General features: G+C 42.7%; 1 protein-coding gene across 5 annotated transcripts; it reads left to right on the forward strand.

Annotated features, from left to right (window-relative positions):
• Positions 1-6,835: 6,835 nt before the first annotated feature.
• Positions 6,836-19,572, forward strand: LOC131547540 (uncharacterized). Of its 5 annotated transcripts, none has more exons than XM_058788193.1 (4): positions 10,873-18,221; positions 18,893-19,024; positions 19,173-19,213; positions 19,373-19,572. In XM_058788193.1, the coding sequence occupies exon 1, from the start codon at positions 11,432-11,434 to the stop codon at positions 13,091-13,093; it is 1,662 nt and encodes a 553-aa protein (XP_058644176.1). In that variant the 5' UTR covers positions 10,873-11,431; the 3' UTR covers positions 13,094-18,221; positions 18,893-19,024; positions 19,173-19,213; positions 19,373-19,572. The 5 variants fall into 5 exon arrangements, with proteins under 5 accessions (XP_058644179.1, XP_058644176.1, XP_058644177.1 ...); XM_058788194.1 differs by having other exon boundaries at positions 10,873-15,237; XM_058788196.1 differs by having other exon boundaries at positions 6,836-19,024.
• The last annotated feature ends 933 nt before the right edge of the window (positions 19,573-20,505 follow it).

Genomic DNA, 20,505 nt, shown 5'->3' on the forward strand with positions numbered 1-20,505 from the left:
TGCTTTGTGTAGTCCTTTCATAATTATTATCTGTTTAACAGTGTACCGTAACCAATGTATATGGTTACAGTAAAGTCCACTTGGACAAAATTCCCACAGAGTGTGTAATCTCCCGCTCTATAGATGTTACGGGGCTGACGAGACGAGAGGCGTGCGGATCCATTTGCAGACTTTATTATTGGCAAGAGACGTGGTCGTACAGGCAGGGTCAAATAACAGCAAACAGGTATAACAAGGACGAGACGAAGAGTGATCTAAGACAAGTGTGGGTCGATGATAGGCGAACAGTATCCAAGGGGCGAGACAGGAGAGGTAGTCAAAACGTCAGCGATAGTCCAGGCAGGGGCAAACACAATCCAACAAAGGCAAGGCTAGGCTAGGCGAGGCGAGGCAAAACTAGGGAAACCAACGGGACTTCGTGAAACAGCGATAATGCATACAATACTCGGCCCAGGGAGAGAATGTCCAGGGTTGAAATAGTGTGTGTGATTAGTGATGCTGTGTGATCAGGTGTGCATGTGATTAGTGCAATGAATGATTGGTGACAGCTGTGTGCGTGTGATTGGTGAGATGGCTGATGGGAAATGCAGTCCATGTGATGTGTGGTGTGAAGGTCCATGTGGTGAGGGGTGACCTCTAGTGGTGAATGAGCGGGAGTGCAGACCAGATTCGTGACAGAGCCCCCAAGGCGGCTTCCAGGCGCTCCACACAGATATGATCCAGGAGGGAGGTGGAGCGGAGGCGGAACAGGGGAGGATGGAGGCCAGGTCCTTGTGGCAAGGGAGTGATCTGGGACCGGTAGAGCCGGCAGAGCGGACGGGACTGGAGCCCACCAGGCGGAGCAGACAGGACTGGAGCCCACCAGGGCGGACGGACGGAGGTTGAAACCCACCAGGCGGACGGACGGAGGTTGAGCCCACCAGGCGGACAGACGGAGGTTGAAACCCACCAGGGCGGACGGACGGAGGTTGAAACCCACCAGGCGGACCGACGGAGGTTGAAACCCACCAGGCGGACCAGACGGAGGTTGAAACCCACCAGGCGGACGGACGGAGGTTGAAACCCACCAGGCGGACCGGACGGAGGTTGAGCCCACCAGGCGGACGGACGGAGGTTGAGCCCACCAGGCGGACCGGACGGAGGTTGAGCCCACCAGGGCGGACGGGCGGGACTTGAGCCCACCAGGCGGACGGACGGGACTTGAGCCCACCAGGCGGACGGACGGACGGGACTTGAGCCCACCAGGGCGGACCAGACGGGACTTGAGCCCACCAGGGCGGATCAGGAACCCACAGCAGAGCCTGGGACCTAGGGAGGACGGAGACACAAGGAGAAGACAGAACATGCACAGACACAAGGACTGGGGTAGGGAACATAGGAAGTTCATTGACGGCCTTCATAGCCGTGACAGGACAGAACGAGAGTTCTTTGACGGCCTCCATAGCCGTGACCGGACAGGACGAGAGTTCTTTGACGGCCTCCATAGCCGTGACAGGACAGGACGAGAGTTCATTGACGGCCTCCATAGCCGTGACCGGACAGGACGAGAATTCATTGACGACCTCTCTAGCCGTGACAGGACAGGACGAGAGTTCTTTGACGGCCTCCATAGCCGTGACAGGACAGGACGAGAGTTCATTGACGGCCTCTCTAGCCGTGACAGGACAGGACGAGAGTTCTTTGACGGATACCGCTGACACCTCTGGAGATTCTGCAGCAGCTGCCGCCACCTCTGGAGGTTCTACAGCGGTAAACTCAGGACACAGGGAGAGTTCATTGCTGGGTGCCTCCACCATACAAGGTGCCAACGCGAGCCCCGCTGCTTCTGAAGGTTCTGCAGTGTGGACCGCCACCTCTAGAGAAGCTACAGCAGGCGCCGCCACCTCGGGCAGTTCTGCGGTGGTGTACGCAGCCCAAACGCAACACAAAGCGATTCCCATCAGGGGAAGTGTCTCGGACAGGGGAATATGCAGAAGAACAGGAAAGTTAGAGTGAGTTGGTTTGGGGATACCAGCTGCGCGTGCAGACACCAGCGGTACATCCCTCAAACTAGACATCAAATCAGGATAATGGTAGACTGACCTTGATGATCTGAGTGTGTCAGCCGTGACGGGCTGTGGCTCTGGACGGTCAGCGGAGACGTGACCCGACTCTGGACGGTCAGCGGAGACGTGACGCTGGGACTCTGGACGGTCAGCAGAGACGTGACTTGACCTTAGGAGATCAGCTGAGACGTGAAGTGACTCTGGACGAGCAGCTGTGACGTGACTTGACTTTAGGAGATCAGCTGAGACGTGAAGTGACTCTGGACGAGCAGCTGTGACGTGACTTGACTTTAGGAGATCAGCTGAGACGTGCTGCTGTGACTCTGGACGGGCAGCTGTGTCGTGCTGCTGTGACTCTGGACGGGCAGCTGTGTCGTGCTGCTGTGACTCTGGACGGGCAGCTGTGTCGTGCTGCTGTGACTCTGGACGGGCAGCTGTGTCGTGCTGCTGTGACTCTGGTCGGGCAGCTGTGTCGTGCTGCTGTGACTCTGGACGGGCAGCTGTGTCGTGCTGCTGTGACTCTGGACGGGCAGCTGTGTCGTGCTGCTGTGACTCTGGACGGGCAGCTGTGTCGTGCTGCTGTGACTCTGGACGGGCGGCTGTGTCGTGCTGCTGTGACACTGGACGAGCGGCCGTGACGTGACAAGATTCTGGGAGATCAGTTGAGACGTGACTCGGTTGATGACGACCAACTGTGACTTGACTGGGCTCTTTAACAGCAACCGCGACTTGACTGGGCTCTTGGAGATCAGCTCTGACTTGACTGGGCTCTTGGAGATCAGCTCTGACTTGACTGGGCTCTTGGAGATCAGCTCTGACTTGACTGGGCTCTTGGAGATCAGCTCTGACTTGACTGGGCTCTTGGAGATCAGCTCTGACTTGACTGGGCTCTTGGAGATCAGCTCTGACTTGACTTGATGCGTGACGATCAACGGTGACTTGTCTCGACTTGTGAAGATCAGCTGTGTCTTGGCTTGATACATGAAGAGAAGCTGTGACTTGGCTTGACTCATGACGGTCAGCTGTGACTTGACTTAGCTCTTTGACATTAACTGAGGCTTGATTTGGCTCTTGACTGACAGCGATGACAAGACAGGGGTTTGTTGTGGCCGCCATTTTGCGAACGGGCTTCGCTGTCGCTGCCACTTTGTGTGTCTGCTCCAGTGTGGCTGCTATCCAACGAGAGAGTGCGGTGTCGCGTTCCTCCGCGACACCCACAGTGAAAGCTGAACCAACAGTCCACAGAACATATTCCACAAACGCACGCAGTGACGAGCGGACCCTTATGAATTACTTTAGTCTTTAGAGGCTGATTAAGGCCATCGCAGAAAAGTCAATCAACATATTGTCCGGCAATCCTGAGCCATTAGCCAAAGCCAAATATTCCGTAATGTAACCCTCAAGTGATCGTGTACCCTGCTTGAGGGCTAGCAACAAGATCGCGGTGTTCATACCTGGCCATGATCCACTTGAACAGCCGCTGGATCCTTGTGGGGCCGAGTATTCTGTTACGGGGCTGACGAGACGAGAGGCGTGCGGATCCATTTGCAGACTTTATTATTGGCAAGAGACGTGGTCGTACAGGCAGGGTCAAATAACAGCAAACAGGTATAACAAGGACGAGACGAAGAGTGATCTAAGACAAGTGTGGGTCGATGATAGGCGAACAGTATCCAAGGGGGCGAGACAGGAGAGGTAGTCAAAACGTCAGCGATAGTCCAGGCAGGGGCAAACACAATCCAACAAAGGCAAGGCTAGGCTAGGCGAGGCGAGGCGAGGCAAAACTAGGGAAACCAACGGGACTTCGTAGAGCAGCGATAATGCATACAATACTCGGCCCAGGGGAGAGAATGTCCAGGGTTGAAATAGTGTGTGTGATAGAGATGCTGTGTGATCAGGTGTGCGTGTGATTAGTGCAATGAATGATTGGTGACAGCTGTGTGCGTGTGATTGGTGAGATGGCTGATGGGAATTGGAGTCCATGTGATGTGTGGTGTGAAGGTCCATGTGGTGAGGGGGTGACCTCTAGTGGTGAATGAACGGGAGTGCAGACCAGATTCGTGACAATAGACATAAGAAATGTACACAAACTGAAATACAAACTAAAGAAAATGCAAAAGGCTCAGAAAGTAATACAAAATAAGATTCAAAATATATCTGACACTAAATTCACAAAAGAAAATGTTCACTTTGATAAATAAAATAAAGAATAATCCACTTAAACAATGAGTACAAACAAACATTTACAAACAAAACAAAAAACACCTGTTAAACGGTAAAGAACTGGTGGTTTCTATATTTAAAATAAATTTCTCATAAACATACTCTTCTTCACAAGTGGTATATTTAAATGGATTTACTATAAACTACCATGCCAAATATACTATGCTAATTGTGTATGCACAAAAGGACATTTTCCAATGGAAAATGGTGCTGTCAGTCACTAGATAAATGGGGCAAACAAGGAAGTAGGGATGAAACCATAATTTTGTAAATAAGGTAGAGGGTAAAGAACAGAAAAATGGGAAATGCAAAATATTTTATTTTCCATAATTACACATAATTACAGTATCTCACAGAAGTACAGCTTGTATAACAGTGTAAATTTGCTGTCCCCTCAAAATAACTCAACACACAGCCATTAATGTCTAAACCGCTGGCCACAAAATTGAGTACACCCCTAAGTGAAAATGTCCAAATTGGGCCCAAAATGTCAATATTTTGTGTGGCCACCATTATTTTCCAGCACTGCCTTAACCCTCTTGGGCATGGAGTTCACCAGAGCTTCACAGGTTGCCACTGGAGTCCTCTTCCACTCCTCCAGATCAGATGGTGGATCGGCACCAAGAGATGATGTCTACAGCCCTGATCGTCAGCGGAGACCAGAACACCTAGATGAGCCCCAGAGACTGATCCCCAGTGAAGACCTCGACTAAAATACAATAAAACTAAAAATATAACAAAATAACTAAAAATATAATAAAATACCTAACTACATAATACTATTATTGTTAGAAATTGCAAGAATATAAAAAATTGAAATATAATACATTTATACATTTAAAATTAATTAAAACATTAATATACAAATATGAAAACATGAATACATTCTAAAATAATAAATAGTATATAAAAAATTAAAAATAAAATATATATATATACACACACAACAGAAATATATTAAATGAATTAAACTATAAATTTAAATTATAATAAACAAACAATACAGTGGGGCAAAAAAGTATTTAGTCAGCCACCAATTGTGCAAGTTCTCCCACTTAAAAAGATGAGAGAGGCCTGTAATTTTCATCATAGGTATACCTCAACTATGAGAGACAAAATGAGAAAAAAATCCAGAAAATCACATTGTAGGATTTTAAAGAATTTATTTGCAAATTATGGTGGAAAATAAGTATTTGGTCAATAACAAAACTTCATCTCAATACTTTGTTATATACCCTTTGTTGGCAATGACAGAGGTCAAACGTGTTCTGTAAGTCTTCACAAGGTTTTCACACACTGTTGCTGGTATTTTGGCCCATTCCTCCATGCATATCTCCTCTAGAGCAGTAATGTTTTGGGGCTGTCGCTGGGCAACACGGACTCAAAGATTTTCGATGGGGTTGAGATCTGGAGACTGGCTCGGCCACTCCAGGACCTTGAAATGCTTCTTCGAAGCCACTCCTTCGTTGCCGGGCGGTGTGTTTGGGATCATTGTCATGCTGAAAGACCCAGCCACGTTTCATCTTCAATGCCCTTGCTGATGGAAGGAGGTTTTCACTCAAAATCTCACGATACATGGCCCCATTCATTCTTTCGTTTACACGGATCAGTCGTCCTGGTCCCTTTGCAGAAAAACAGCCCCAAAGCGTGATGTTTGCACCCCCATGCTTCACAGTAGGTATGGTGTTCTTTGGATGCAACTCAGCATTCTTTGAGTTTTTACCAAAAAGTTCTATTTTGGTTTCATCTGACCATATGACATTCTCCCAATCCTCTTCTGGATCATCCAAATGCTCTCTAGCAAACTTCAGACGGGCCGGACATGTACTGGCTTAAGCAGGGGGACACGTCTGGCGCTGCAGGATTTGAGTCCCTGGCGGTGCAGTGTGTTACTGATGGTAGCCTTTGTTACTTTGGTCCCAGCTCTCTGCAGGTCATTCACTAGGTCCCCCCGTGTGGTTCTGAGATTTTTGCTCCCAGTTCTTGTGATCATTTTGACCCCACGGGGTGAGATCTTGCGTGGAGCCCCAGATCGAGGGAGATTATCAGTGGTCTTGTATGTCTTCCATTTTCTAATAATTGCTCCCACAGTTGATTTCTTCACACCAAGCTGCTTACCTATTGCAGATTCAGTCTTCCCAGCCTGGTGCAGGTCTACAATTTTGTTTCTGGTGTCCTTTGACAGCTCTTTGGTCTTGGCCATGGTGGAGTTTGGAGTTGGACTGTTTGAGGTTGTGGACAGGTGTCTTTTATACTGATAACGAGTTCAAACAGATGCCATTAATACAGGTAACGAGTGGAGGACAGAGGAGCCTCTTAAAGAAGAAGTTACAGGTCTGTGAGAGCCAGAAATCTTGCTTGTTTGTAGGTGACCAAATACTTATTTTACGGAGGAATTTACCAATTAATTCTTTAAAAATCCTACAGTGTGATTTTCTGGATTTTTTTTTTCTCATTTTGTCTCTCATAGTTGAGGTATACCCATGATGAAAATTGCAGGCCTCTCTCATCTTTTTAAGTGGGAGAACTTGCACAATTGGTGGCTGACTAAATACTTTTTTGCCCCACTGTATCTATTATAAAAATAGACAGAGAAACACAATGCATTAAACTATACATTACAATTATAGCAAAAGAATAAATCATATAAATGAAAAACTTCAAATAATGAATAAAACACAAATATAACAAATACATTAAATTATAAATTAAAATGCTCCATCGGGACAAGACCACGGGAATCAGATAAGCCCTTTACACAATCTGACATGAACTGCGGGTTTCGTCTGGTCAGAGGGGAACTGACCCCCAACTGAGCCTGGTTTCTCCCAAGGTTTTTTTTCTCCATTCTGTCTCAGAGGGAGTGTTGGTTCCTTGCCGCTGTCGCATCTGGCTTGCTCAGTTGGGGACACTTAATTTCTAGCGATTATCGTCGATTTGATTGCACAGATACTATTTAAACTAAACTGAGCTAGACAATGACACAATGAAATGTCTTTAACTGAAAATTGAGTGTTTAATCTTGAACATTACTGACACTCAATCCTCCAATTTGATACTGTTAAGTGCTTTGACACAATCTGTATTGTTAAAAGTGCTATATAAATAAAGGTGACTTGACTTGACTCCATGATGACATCACGGAGCTGGTGGATGTTAGAGACCTTGCGCTCCTCCACCTTCCGTTTGAGGATGCTCAATAGGGTTTAGGTCTGGAGACATGCTTGGCCAGTCCATCACCTTTACCCTCAGCTTCTTTAGCAAGGCAGTGGTCATCTTGGAAGTGTGTTTGGGGTCGTTATCATGTTGGAATACTGCCCTGCGGCCCAGTCTCCGAAGAGAGGGGATCATGCTCTGCTTCAGTATGTCACAGTACGTGTTGGCATTCATGGTTCCCTCAATGAACTGCAGCTCCCCAGTGCCGGCAGCACTCATGCAGCCCCAGACCATGACACTCCCACCACCATGCTTGACTGTAGGCAAGACACACTTGTCTTTGTACTCCTCACCTGGTTGCCGTCACACATGCTTGACACCATCTGAACCAAATAAGTTTATCTTCTTATAGCCTACGCCATCTTTATGTAGAGCAACCATTCTTTTCTTCATATCCTCAGAGAGTTCTTTGCCATGAGGTGCCATGTTGAACTTCCAGTGACCAGTATGAGAGAGTGAGAGTGATAACACCAAATTTAACACACCTGTTCCCCATTCACACCTGAGACCTTGTAACCATACCGGTCAACACTCCCGTTTTTCCCGGGAGTCTCCCGTATTTCACACCCGTCTCCCGCCAACCTCCCGATTTGTTATTTCTCCCGGGAAACTACAAACAAATTTGTATTGCCCAAATCTAATACGAATAATCATCACATCAATATTTTATTCAAAGGTAATTCCAATATTTTATTCCAGATCTTGTATGAAATGCATCACCCAACGCATCACCTCACACAATCGACACAATACACAAATTTCAAACCATTTGTGACCTCAACCTGGCAACCTACAACCCAGTTGCGCTGTAGATTTCTGCGCAAGTAGTAGACGCGGGAAGTTGAATCAGTGGTAGAATGGAAGGAGAAGAGTCAATTAGTGCTCCGGCGAAGAAAATATTAGTGTAAATTTAACAACAGCTGGACGGAAGAATTTAATTTCTTGTCTCGAAGCCATGTGAACAACGCCCACGCCTTTTGCAAAGTGTGTCGCACTAATTTTCATATCGGACATGGTGGGAAAAACGACATATCTCAGCATATTAAATCACAGCGGCACGTTCGTGCAGCCGAGGCACAAAAGGGCAACACATACTAAACACACAATGTTAATGTTATGTACAATGTTACAACGTAATGTAATATATAATATTGCTGTGCAATGTTTCGGTTTAATTTCTAAAAAAAATATATATATATATTTATGTGTGTGTCTGTGTGTACACCAAGAGCTCCTTAAAAAATCACACACAACATATTCCTTGATATTCCTCATATATATATATATATATATATATATATATAAATAAAACATACATATATACACACACACACTCACACAGAGACACACATACATGCAAATCTGTCATGAGAAAATAAACATTTAAATAGTAAGACTTAACAATAAATAATAATGTACTTGAATCTGGAGCTTAAGATATATGTACAGATGTTTGCATTATTTACTCTGGCTGTATAAAAAATCTGTATATGCATTTACATAGTACTTCAGAGAGAGGCAATATTTAGAGATGGAGAAGAATCACAGAACACATGTAGAGAGAGAGAGAGAGAGAGTGGTCAGCCACTCTAAGAATGAGCTCCTGAAAAATTACAAAAGATTAACCCAAAAAAGTAAGACAGAGAGTAGAATAATGACAACAAACAAGTAAAAACAACAGAAGAACAACTTGGATTCGTGTAAAGACCTATTTTTCTTCTAGAAAATACATTTTAATACAAAAAAGAAGACTACAACCTCTGGATTAGCATCTGGCTACTGGATCACCACTGTACCAGCTATCTGCAGATTTCCCTCCAAAACACCCAAGGACTTTTTTAAAGGAACTACAACTGAAAAACATTCCACAATTGTTGATCTTCAGTTGCTAAACAAAGAGGTGAGCTCTATCTGGCATAAAACATGAACAAAAACTGAATATTTAATTGTATTGAAGTAAAAACTCTCATCATTAAAAGCTAAAGTTAGCTGCAGTTCTGGCTCTGTGCCTAGTCTGATCACCATGGCAACCCTGGCGCAAACAGAGTGCAGGGAGGTGTGTTACCCAGAGAAGTGCAGAAGTATACAGGCACATAAAAAACACAAAGAGAAAACTCTCAGAGACAATCCTGATGTTCTGTACGCTGACTATATTCAGCTCAATGGGAAACGAATCAAGAACAACTTCATTTTCCACACCACTATGATTAATGCTTGGAAACTGACCATCTGTGAGGAATACAAGCATGTTTTTAAAGAAGGAATTGGCCGAGGTGGAAGGTTAACTATTTGTGAAGATGAAATGCTAGACACAGACAACCCCATTCTCACTATAACGTACTATACTAAAGGCACCTTCTTACTGCAAGGCAATGAAGCAAGCCTGAACTCATTTGAGGAGACTTTCCCCCTGCTAAAAGCCAGAGTAGAGAAGGAGAGAGACGAGACCCATGTGAACTGCACAGACTCTGAGGAGGAAGGCCCAGTGAATCCTTCACCTTCAGACAGTTTAGCCCTACTAGAACTGGACTTCACTGAATTCAGAGAACACACTCAGGCCAAACTCTCAGGCACACACGACACAAACATTTACATCCAGGAGCTCAAAGATGAACTCCAGCAGCTGAAGAAAAACACCAGTTCCTCCATCACTGAACTCACAAGAGCTCTCAGAGGACTTCAAGAAGAAAACCGAACTCTCCGCTTACAGCTATGCAAACTAGAGGAGGACACAGAGAAAAAGGAAGTGAACTTTTCCAGTCAGCTGCAAGAAATGAAAGAACAGTTACAGAAAACCACAAAAGACGATGCACCTCACAATACAGCTCCAGACAAACCAAACTACACAAACACAGAATGCATGCCTACGACAAACACACAGACACCTGCAGCAACACAGGCCTCACCTGCCCAGACTCCAGAACCTGATCCAGATGTTCTCCTCCTCATGGACTCTAATGGAAAATTCCTAGACCCTAAGAAACTCTTTCCACACCAAAAAGTCACTGCAAAGCGATGTAGCACAACAGGCCACGCCCACCAGATCATCAGAGACTTCACAGGACACCCCTCATGTATTATCATTCATACTGGGACTAATGACCTTCACTCGCTGCGCAACAGTACTTCTGATGCGGTGAGGAAAATGGCAGAAGTCACCAGCAAAAAGTTCCCAGAGTCCCGAATCATAATCTCCACGCTTCTCCCAAGACACGACACACCACCGCACATCATCTACAGCATCAATGCTGAAATTTCCGTGGCTGTTCTGCGCTCCCCAATGTACACCTGGCCCACCACTACCACATCGGCCTCCAACACCTGTATGATGGACTTCACCTACACAAAGATGGAGTCCGTACTTTTGCAAAGACCCTAAAAGATGCAGCCCTGGGCCGCAGTCCAGCATCACCGAGACACCTGTTACCAACTCCACAATACCACCGGCCCATTCACCACTACATGCCCAGACATCCCCCTCTGGCCCCGGTGAGGACAGACATCGCCTGGACAAACACTGCACGTCGTCCACCACACCCAGCAATGGCTCCCTACACACCTGTAAACCTGCAGTCACCAACTTCACATCCACCCGCTGCCCATCAAACCCCCGTAAGAAAGAAGAAACCAAAAACCACCCCACACCAAGAGAAGCCCCCACAGCCGAGAGCACAGAGCTATGCTGAAGCTGCAGCCCAGCCCCCTGCTGCACCCAGCACCTCCACAACTGCCAGCGAACTGAGCCAGATCAGAGAGATGCTGCAGACACTGTGCAACCAGCTCCTGAACAGATAAGGACAATAGGCACAAACACAGTGCACTAGATGTAAATTGACCGATTGACCGAAAACTGCACTAGATGTAAATTGTTTACCATATACATTCTCACAGGTTATATTCTCTCTGTCTTACCAAATAGGTTTATCTTTAATATTACTAAAATACTAATGCGTTCATTTCATATAAGTTGTTGGAGTATTCAGGGTCTTCATTCTTCGACTTTTGGTCCTAAAAGCACAGACCCAGTTTTTCTGAAAAATAACAAAGATGCTGACATTATCATTCTCACCAAGACCTGGTGTCGAAATGATGCACTTACCTACTGTCCCTCAGGCTACTATGAAGTAATTGTACCCTCAGTTAAATTAAGTACAGTCCACCGTGGACGAGACTCGGGAGGAATTCTGGTGTGGTACAAGGAAGCTCTGGCCAAACACATTTCTATAATTACACTTAGTAAATTTCATTGTTGGTTAAAACTAAACAATCAAATTGGCATTTCAACCACTGACACTTATCTTTGTGCCATCTACATCCCTCCAGCAGAGTCCCCTTACCATGATGAGGAATATCTGAACAACATCCACACAGAGATCAGCCGTTTCCAGGCCCAGGGAAACGTGCTGCTGTGTGGAGACTTGAACGCAAGAACTGGATCTGAACCTGATAACATAGATCCAAAGGGCAATGAGCATGTCTTTGGCCAAAACCCCCAGAGTCTCACAAAAAACCTCCCACCAAGAAACAATCTTGACCAAACTGTAAATAAAAATGGTAGAGAATTAGTGCAGCTCTGCCGAGCCTCAGGCCTGTACATGCTTAATGGCAGGATCAGAGGGGACTCTTTAGGGAGGTTCATGTGTTGTTCAGGTCTTGGAGCTAGTGTAGTTGACTATGCCATCACTGACATGGACCCCTCCTCCTTCAGTGCATTCACTGTCATACAACAAACTCCGCTTTCTGACCATAACCAAACTAACATTTATATTAAAACACATCACACACCAGAACAAAACAAGCAGGAAACCTGCAACTTGTATCAGGTCCAGCAGAGATACAAATGGACTTCAGACAGAGCAGAAAAATTTATCCAAGCCCTGAATTCTGAAGAACTGAAGAATCTAATCACTATATTTATGAATAAAAAATTTGAAACAACTAAAGATGGTGTTAATTTGGCTACAAATGAAATCAATTACATATTTCGAAAAGCAGCATATATAAGTGAATTGAAAAAGAAAGGCAAAAAATACACCAAGAAAAAAACACCAAAAGGTGAAAAATGGTTTGACTCAGACTGCAAAACATTAAGAAAACAACTTAGAAAATTATCAAATCTGAAACATAAAGAACCATACAACACCAACATAAGAACTGAATACTGTTCAAAACTAAAACAATACAAAGACACAATAAGAGCAAAAAAGCAACACCATCTGACCAAAAGTTTACAAGAAATAGAACATTCAATAAATCATAATCAGTTCTGGGATATGTGGAATAATCTGAGCACAACAAAACCACAAGACTTGCCAATACAAGATGGAGATACTTGGACAAAGCATTTTGAAAATTTGTATAAAGAAATCCCACCAAAACAACTCAATGACAATTATAATCTGATCAAACAACATCTACAAACCTGTGAAGACACAATTAAAAATAATCAAAATCCACTTGACTTCCCAATTACATATAAAGAATTAACAAACAAACTCAAAAGCCAAAAATGTAAGAAATCTTGTGGTCCTGACAGCATTCCAGGTGAAATGCTGAAACACAGCACACCTGAGCTTCAGACAGCTGTGCTCAAATTAATAAACACGTAAAACAGACCAAAAATGGAAAAATATTTGCATGTTTTATCGATTTCAAAAAAGCATTTGATTCTATTTGGCACGATGGATTATATTATAAGCTTTTACAAAGTGGTGTAGGGGGTAAAGTTTATGACATTGTAAAATCAATATATTCAAACAACAAATGTGCAATTCGAATTGGCAACAAACATACAGATTTCTTCACCCAGAAAAGAGGAGTGCGGCAGGGCTGTAGCCTGAGTCCAACACTGTTCAACATCTACATTAATGAATTAGCGGTGCAGTTGGACCAGTCTACAGCCCCTGGACTCACTCTACAAGACAAAAACATCAAGCTTTTGCTGTACGCAGATGATCTAGTGCTGCTGTCATCTACACCACAGGGACTACAGCGGCACCTAGACCTGCTGGAGAACTACTGCCAGAACTGGGCCCCCGGCAGTAAACCTCAAAAAGACCAACATTATGGTCTTTCAGAAAAAGCCCAGATGTCAGGAACACAGATACCGGTTCAGTCTAGGCAGCACCGCCCTAGAACACACGATGCAGTACACGTACCTCGGCCTGATCATCACTGCATCGGGGAGTTTCAGTACGGCAGTGAATGCTCTCAAAGATAAAGCTCGAAGAGCTCTATACGCAATCAAGAAAAAATTCCAAAATATTGAAATACCGCTTCCAATTTGGTGTAAAATCTTTGATAGTGTGATTCAGCCCATAGCGCTGTATGGAAGTGAGGTTTGGGGTCCACTCAGTGATCAGAGCTACACTAGATGGGACAGACATCCAACAGAAGCCCTACACACAGAATTCTGCAAAATGATCCTAAAATTACACAGGAGAACACCCAATAATGCATGTAGGGCAGAATTAGGCCGATTCCCATTGATTATAAATATACAAAAAAGATCCCTCAAATTCTGGATGCATCTTAAATCGAGTCCCACAGAATCGCTACATTTTAAAGCACTACAAACCCAAGAACTGAACCCTGAAAAGAGTCCACTCAGTCAGCTGGTTCTGAGACTTACTAACCTGACTAACTCTACTAACACTAACCAGTCTCAGACCAGCACTGCTTCTCACACAAACATCAACATAAATCAAATTATCAAACAATCTAAAAATATATATCTGGAACATTGGGATCAAGAGACTAAAACACAAAGTAAATTACAACTATATCGGACCATAAAATCAAATTATGAATTGGAAGATTATCTCCAGAGTGTCAGAAACACAAAGCAGAGACAGATCCTGACCAAGTACAGGCTCAGTGAGCACAGACTAGCCATCGAGACCGGCAGACACAGAAAGAGCTGGTTACCCAGAGAACAAAGGGTGTGTGCTCACTGTGAGACAGGAGAGATCGAGACAGAGACGCACTCCTCCTTCACTGTCATAAATACATATCAATAAGAAACCTCTACTTCAACAAACTCACCAACTTAATAAAGAACTTTACAACCATTAGTGAAACAGAACAAATAAAGATAATACTAGGAGAGGGACAGACAGCAGCACTGGCTGCGAGATACGTGTGGTGAATGTGTGTGTGTGTGTGTGTGTGTGTGTGTGTGTGTGTGTGGACGTGCCACAGCCTGAGAGACAGCAGGTGAATGCGTGTAATGTGTGTAATATGTGTATTACATCTGACCTCAAAGTGTTTCCCTGCTGTCTACCACAGTGACCCTCAGCCTGTGTGTGTTTATGTGTTAAACACTGTGGTATGAAATGTTCACATAATAAGTTCTTATTTGTTACACTGTTTATTTAAGTTTATATTGTTATAAGGTTTTTATTCTATTATTTTGATCTTTTCATTGGTATTGTATTTCTCCACATATATTTCAAGCTTTGACAATATTGTATTTTTTACAGTCATGCCAATAAAGCAATATTGAATTGAATTGAATGTAATAATTTCAGTTTCAGCTTTTTAGGCTGGAGATGGCATGGGTGTATGCAATTTTTTTTTTTTATTTATGCCTAGATGTTCTTTATGCCTATAGATCTGTAATGTCTGCCTAAAGGGAAATGTGCAAACAGGTTGAGGCCGGGGTGAGAGAGGTCCATCCCACTTCAAGTCCTGGGAGATGGTGCTTCCCAGGAACCTGAATGACTCCACTGCTGCCAGAGTGCTGTTCATGATGGTGAGTGGGGGGAGAGCAGGGGGATTCCTCCTGAAGTCCACAATCATCTCCACTGTTTTGAGCGTGTTCAGCTCCAGGTTGTTATAACTGCATCAGACAGCCAGCTGTTCATCCTCTGGTCTGTAAGCAGACTTGTCGCCATCCTGGATGACACAGATGACTGTAGTGTCATCTGTAAACTTCAGGAGTTTGACAGAGGGTTCATTAGATGTGCAGTCTTTTGTGTAGAGCAGGGATGGGCAACTTCATTCCTGCAGAGTTTAGCACCAACCCTAATCAAACACACCTGAAGAAGCTAATCAATGTCTTCAAGATCACTAGAAAGTTACAGGCGGGTGTGTTTGAATAGGTTTGGAGCTAAACTATGCAGGACACCAGCCCTCCAGGACCGAAGTTGCCCATCCCTGGTGTAGAGGGAGAAGAGCAAAGGGGAGAGAACGCAGCATTGAGGAGCTCCAGTGCTGATGGTGTGGGTGTTGGATGTGAATTATCCCATCCTCATTCTTCACTATATCTGCTGGCTTTCTGTTAGGAAGCTGGTGATCCGCTGACAGATGGAGGTGGGTACATAGAGCTGGGTCAGTTTATACAGAAAGCTCTTTTTAGGGGTGAAAGTTAAATTGTTAAACTACTTATTGCAAAGAGTGGCAATTATTTGCACCTCATAATTGTAGTACATTATAAAACAATATGCAATAACGTATTAAATGTAAATTATCAATTAAATTCAAATTATTCAATGGATGCCACATTATTTGGGACAATACAAGCCCTCCCTACACCTACCCCTATCTTTCTTAATTTTCACCTTTTCGATTATTAAAAAATAAATGTCTTTCCAATGTGATATGAGATTTGTAAAGGGCGGATTCGAATCTGGGTCAACCACGTAAAAAAAAATATTACGGCACGCGTTTAACGTCCACACCACTGCAGCTGTAATTTATTGATCGCCTTTTGTAGCGTTGACAGTGTTGGGGAGTAACTAGTTACATGTAACGGAATTACGTAATTTAATTACAAAATAAAAGTCATTGTAATTAGGTACAGTTACTAAGAAAAAATGTGTAATTACATTACAGTTATTTATGAAAATATTAAGGATTACAAAGGGGGTTACTTCTGATGTCTTTCACACACACTCCCACATACAGATTTAATTGATTTCTTTCATAAATTGTAGTAACTGCTCTAAAATATGAAAGATCAATGTTTCAGAAGTTTATAACATGCTTATCCGATAACTCTTATATTTCCTATATGGGTTTATGTATATGCTTTTTTTTTTTTTTTTTTTTTTTAAGATTAACTCTTTTTTTTCTAAGGCATTGTTAGATGCCAGTGTTTCCCATCATAGCTATGCAAAGATTTGATTTCAAAAGCAGTATCATAGCTATTAAACTATATCTTATGATTTTAAATCTGTATTTAACCTCAGAATGACTTTAAAGTAAGTCTGATTTTGTGGTGGCTGTGCTTCAAAGGGGACATCGGATGCCCATTTTCCACAAGTTGCTATGATTCTTTAGGGTCTTCTCGAAATGGTCTCAGTGGTCGTGAAAAATAACACCCTTTTTACCTCGTCAAAAACAGCTCTGTTCACAGCACCTCGTTTCGCTGCATATCTCTTTACATGCTAATGAGCTCTGCTCACCCTGCCCCTCTCTTCTGTGGAAGAGCAAAGGCGATTCGCAAATAATCATAAAAAATATAAAGTGTGAGACTGACTTCTTCTGGAGGTGCAGCTGGATCATGAACAATGGGTACTGATCCATCCTTGAGTTTTAACTTTTTAACAAAACCTGCCTTGAATTGTCCCTCATTCAGAAAACAGTCTGGAGCAAAATAATTTGCGCAGCCAGACATAAACAAGTTTAGTGAAATTGAAGTGACGTGTGGCCAAGTAATGGTGACCCATACTCGGAATTTGTGCTATGCATGTAACCCATCCAAGTGCACACACACACACACACACACACACACACACACACACTGTGAACACACACTCGGAGCAGTGGGCAGTCGTATTGCTGCGGCGCCCGGGGAGCAGTTGGGGGTTCGGTGCCTTGCTCAAGGGTCTCACCTCAGTCGTGGTATTGAAGGTGGAAGAGAGCGCTGGTTATTCACTCCAAAATCAATATGGCTTGATAATTGAGAGTGTTTAGGTTTTTGGGGATTTAAAAAATGGCCTTTTTATCACTTTAAAATTTGTATCATTGTAGAGTGGTTGTGTCCACACACTGCCAAGACACATTTATATGCAAATGAAGATATTTGGCATCCAATGTCTCCCTTAAAATTAAAATAGTATTATCTTAATTCAAAGGATTTCGAAAGTCTGACAGTAATCAGTGTTGAGTACTACTGTAAGGTTAACCCTGTCTGCTTTGCATGTTTGAAAATGATTAACAGTTGAAAACATTAGAAATTTAGAAAGGGAATCAAAAAGTAATCAGTTTCATTTCTTAAAGTAATTGAAAAGTTACACTACTTATTACCAGTGATGGGAATAACGGCGTTATAAATAAACAGTGTTACTAACGGCGTTATTTTTTCAGTAACGAGTAATCAAACGAATTACTGTTTCCCCCGTTACAACGCCGTTACCGTTACTGACAATAAAATGCGGCGTTACTATAATATAATTTATATAAAAATGTATAAAGCAAACACTGGTCTCCATGATGGTGGCATCATTTTAACCAATAAAACATCAACATCTGATCCTCTGTGATTCTCAATAACAGCAGGTGTTCATCACTAATGCACAATCATCATTTAATTAGTCACTTAATTATATCATTAACTTTAACTCTTTGAGGACTTGGGATTTGACTTGACACTTGCTTGTGATTTTGAAAGGAATGACTTGGTTCCTCTGGTGAAATCAGCTGCTGAGTTCATGGGTGGAACAAAAGTATGGCAGGACTTTTACTTTCTGACCCCTGGATCGTCCGTCTCTGGCCATAGCCGATTAAATACAGGTGAATATAACCACGACGGGTCACTAGGGTGGCTCATTTAATGTTAACGGATCGCCAGGCAGACGTACAGCAGTGACAGACAGACACATATAACGGTGTCCTGTATGGAAAGCTGACAGTTATCCATTTTCACCTGTACAAGTGAATGCTGAGCATCTGCAGCTGATGAGGCGCACTGGAGTGACGTCACCGCCCCTCTTCGACTGATTGGCTGAGGAGGAGCTGTCAATCAAGAACTAGTGAACCAATGATGAGGCTTAAACCCGCCCTGATTTACATGAAACTCTAACTGCAACATTTGGGAAAGCAAGCACAAAATGTGGAAACAAGAGCAAAGGGAAAAACAGCATAAGCACACAAAAAATAAAAATATGAGCAGAAAATGTCTGAGAGCAGAAAAAAACATGATTTTGTGCGCAAGTCAGATAATTTTGCATTGATATTTAAATATTGTGCAATATGATTTTAAATGTGTTTAAAGTTTTGATCCATGCTTATTATTTTTAAAAATGCGTTATTCATTTTTTGATTTACGCTTATTATTTTTCTATCCGTGACCATTGTTTGCTATTCTGAAAAATGTTGCTATATTGTGCAATATATTTTTACTTGCATTTTTAAATTTTGTTTTCACGCTTGTTATTTTTTTATCCGTGACTGCAATACTTTAGGCGGGAATCTGATCCCATAGTAAACTCATCTGACCGAGAGGACCTGAAAGCATGATCCTTGGACTCCTTGGAGAAGAATACTGTATGTAAACCAGGATTTTGAATCAGCTGTGAAGATTTTGTATGGAGCTGGTGAGTACATTTTTGCAAGCCCATGTCTCTGTCAGTAAGCAGACAGTGTTTTATTAAACAAATTAATAATAATGTGTGTGTGTGTGTGTGTGTGTGTGTGTGTGTGTGTGTGTGTGTGTGTGTGCGCTTCCCCCTCATGATCCAGAAGTTTTGGAAATGAAAATCTTCTACCACATGATCTTACTTGAAGTGAGTATTCATGTCTAACATTAAGACATACTAATATAAATCTATTTTTTAAAGGAATGTTCACAGTATTTTTCTTCCATGTTTTTAATTTGTTTCAATACCAGACAAAACAGGTGTCTTCTGAAATTTTTTTTTTTTTTTTTAATTTCTTTTCCCCAGCTAATCCAGCTGAGCACTGGCAATTTGGAGGAGGGCTGCTCTTTATCTGCTGTGTCTGTCACTTCTGGCCATGGACCTTTTCTTGTATGTTTTGGTTTTACTTATTACACTAATATAGCTAGAATTCAGAATTAAAATACATATGTTTGTCTACATATATTACCAGAGCTACAGTAGTGCCCAAAATTATTAGAACACTAGTATTTATACCAGTTAAAAAATGGTTTTAAGTCCGTTATTTCTATCTTTTGCTGTAGTGTTTCAGTAGGAAATATCAGTTTACATTTCCAAGCATTCATTTTGCCATTAATTGTAATGATCCAGTGAGATTTTTGTTTGCACAAGGAGTCTGACAACAGCCAGTGCTGCACACAGAGATCTGATCTCATCGTCTAAATCCAGAAGAACATGTGGCAGCGTCTCCAAGATGCTTCAAGAAACCTACCTGCAAAGCTAAAAGTTTTAGGCACTTGTGTAAAAATTCTGTAAAATGAGGATGTTGTCAAAAAATAATGCCATAAATAAATTTTCTTTATCAGTTAACTTCTATTAACTAAATTAAATCAACATTTAGTGTGACCATCCTTTGCGTTTAAAGCAGCTTTTGCTCTAGGTGCACGTGTGGTTAGTTTTTCAGGTAACTTTTCAGGTAGGTTTCTTGAAGCGTCTTGGAGACGTTGCCAGTTCTTCTGGATTTAGTCTGTCTCAGTTTGTTCTGTTTCTTCATGTCATTCCAGACAAACTGATGCTGATCAGATCAGATCTCTGTGTGCAGCACTGGCTGTCGTCAGACTCCTTGTGCAAACAAAAATCTCACTGGATCATTACAATTAATGGCAAAATGAATGTTTGGAAATGTAAACTGATATTTCCTACTGAAACACTACAGCAAAAGATAGAAATAACCGACTTAAAACCATTTTTTAGCTGCTGAAAATACTAGTGTTCTAATCATTTTGGACACCACTGTATATGGAGCCCACAGGAGTCAGTAGAATATTGTGGATTAATATAAAACTTATGTACTCATGACCTCATCATGAGAGTAACCCTAACTGATAAGATAGAAATGCAATTTTTAGCTATTCAATTCCTCCTGGGGGCTCTGAAGAAATTTTTATGAAGAATTCATT

This window comes from Onychostoma macrolepis, chromosome 09, assembly GCF_012432095.1.
Source record: "Onychostoma macrolepis isolate SWU-2019 chromosome 09, ASM1243209v1, whole genome shotgun sequence".
Classification (NCBI taxonomy): domain Eukaryota; kingdom Metazoa; phylum Chordata; class Actinopteri; order Cypriniformes; family Cyprinidae; genus Onychostoma; species Onychostoma macrolepis.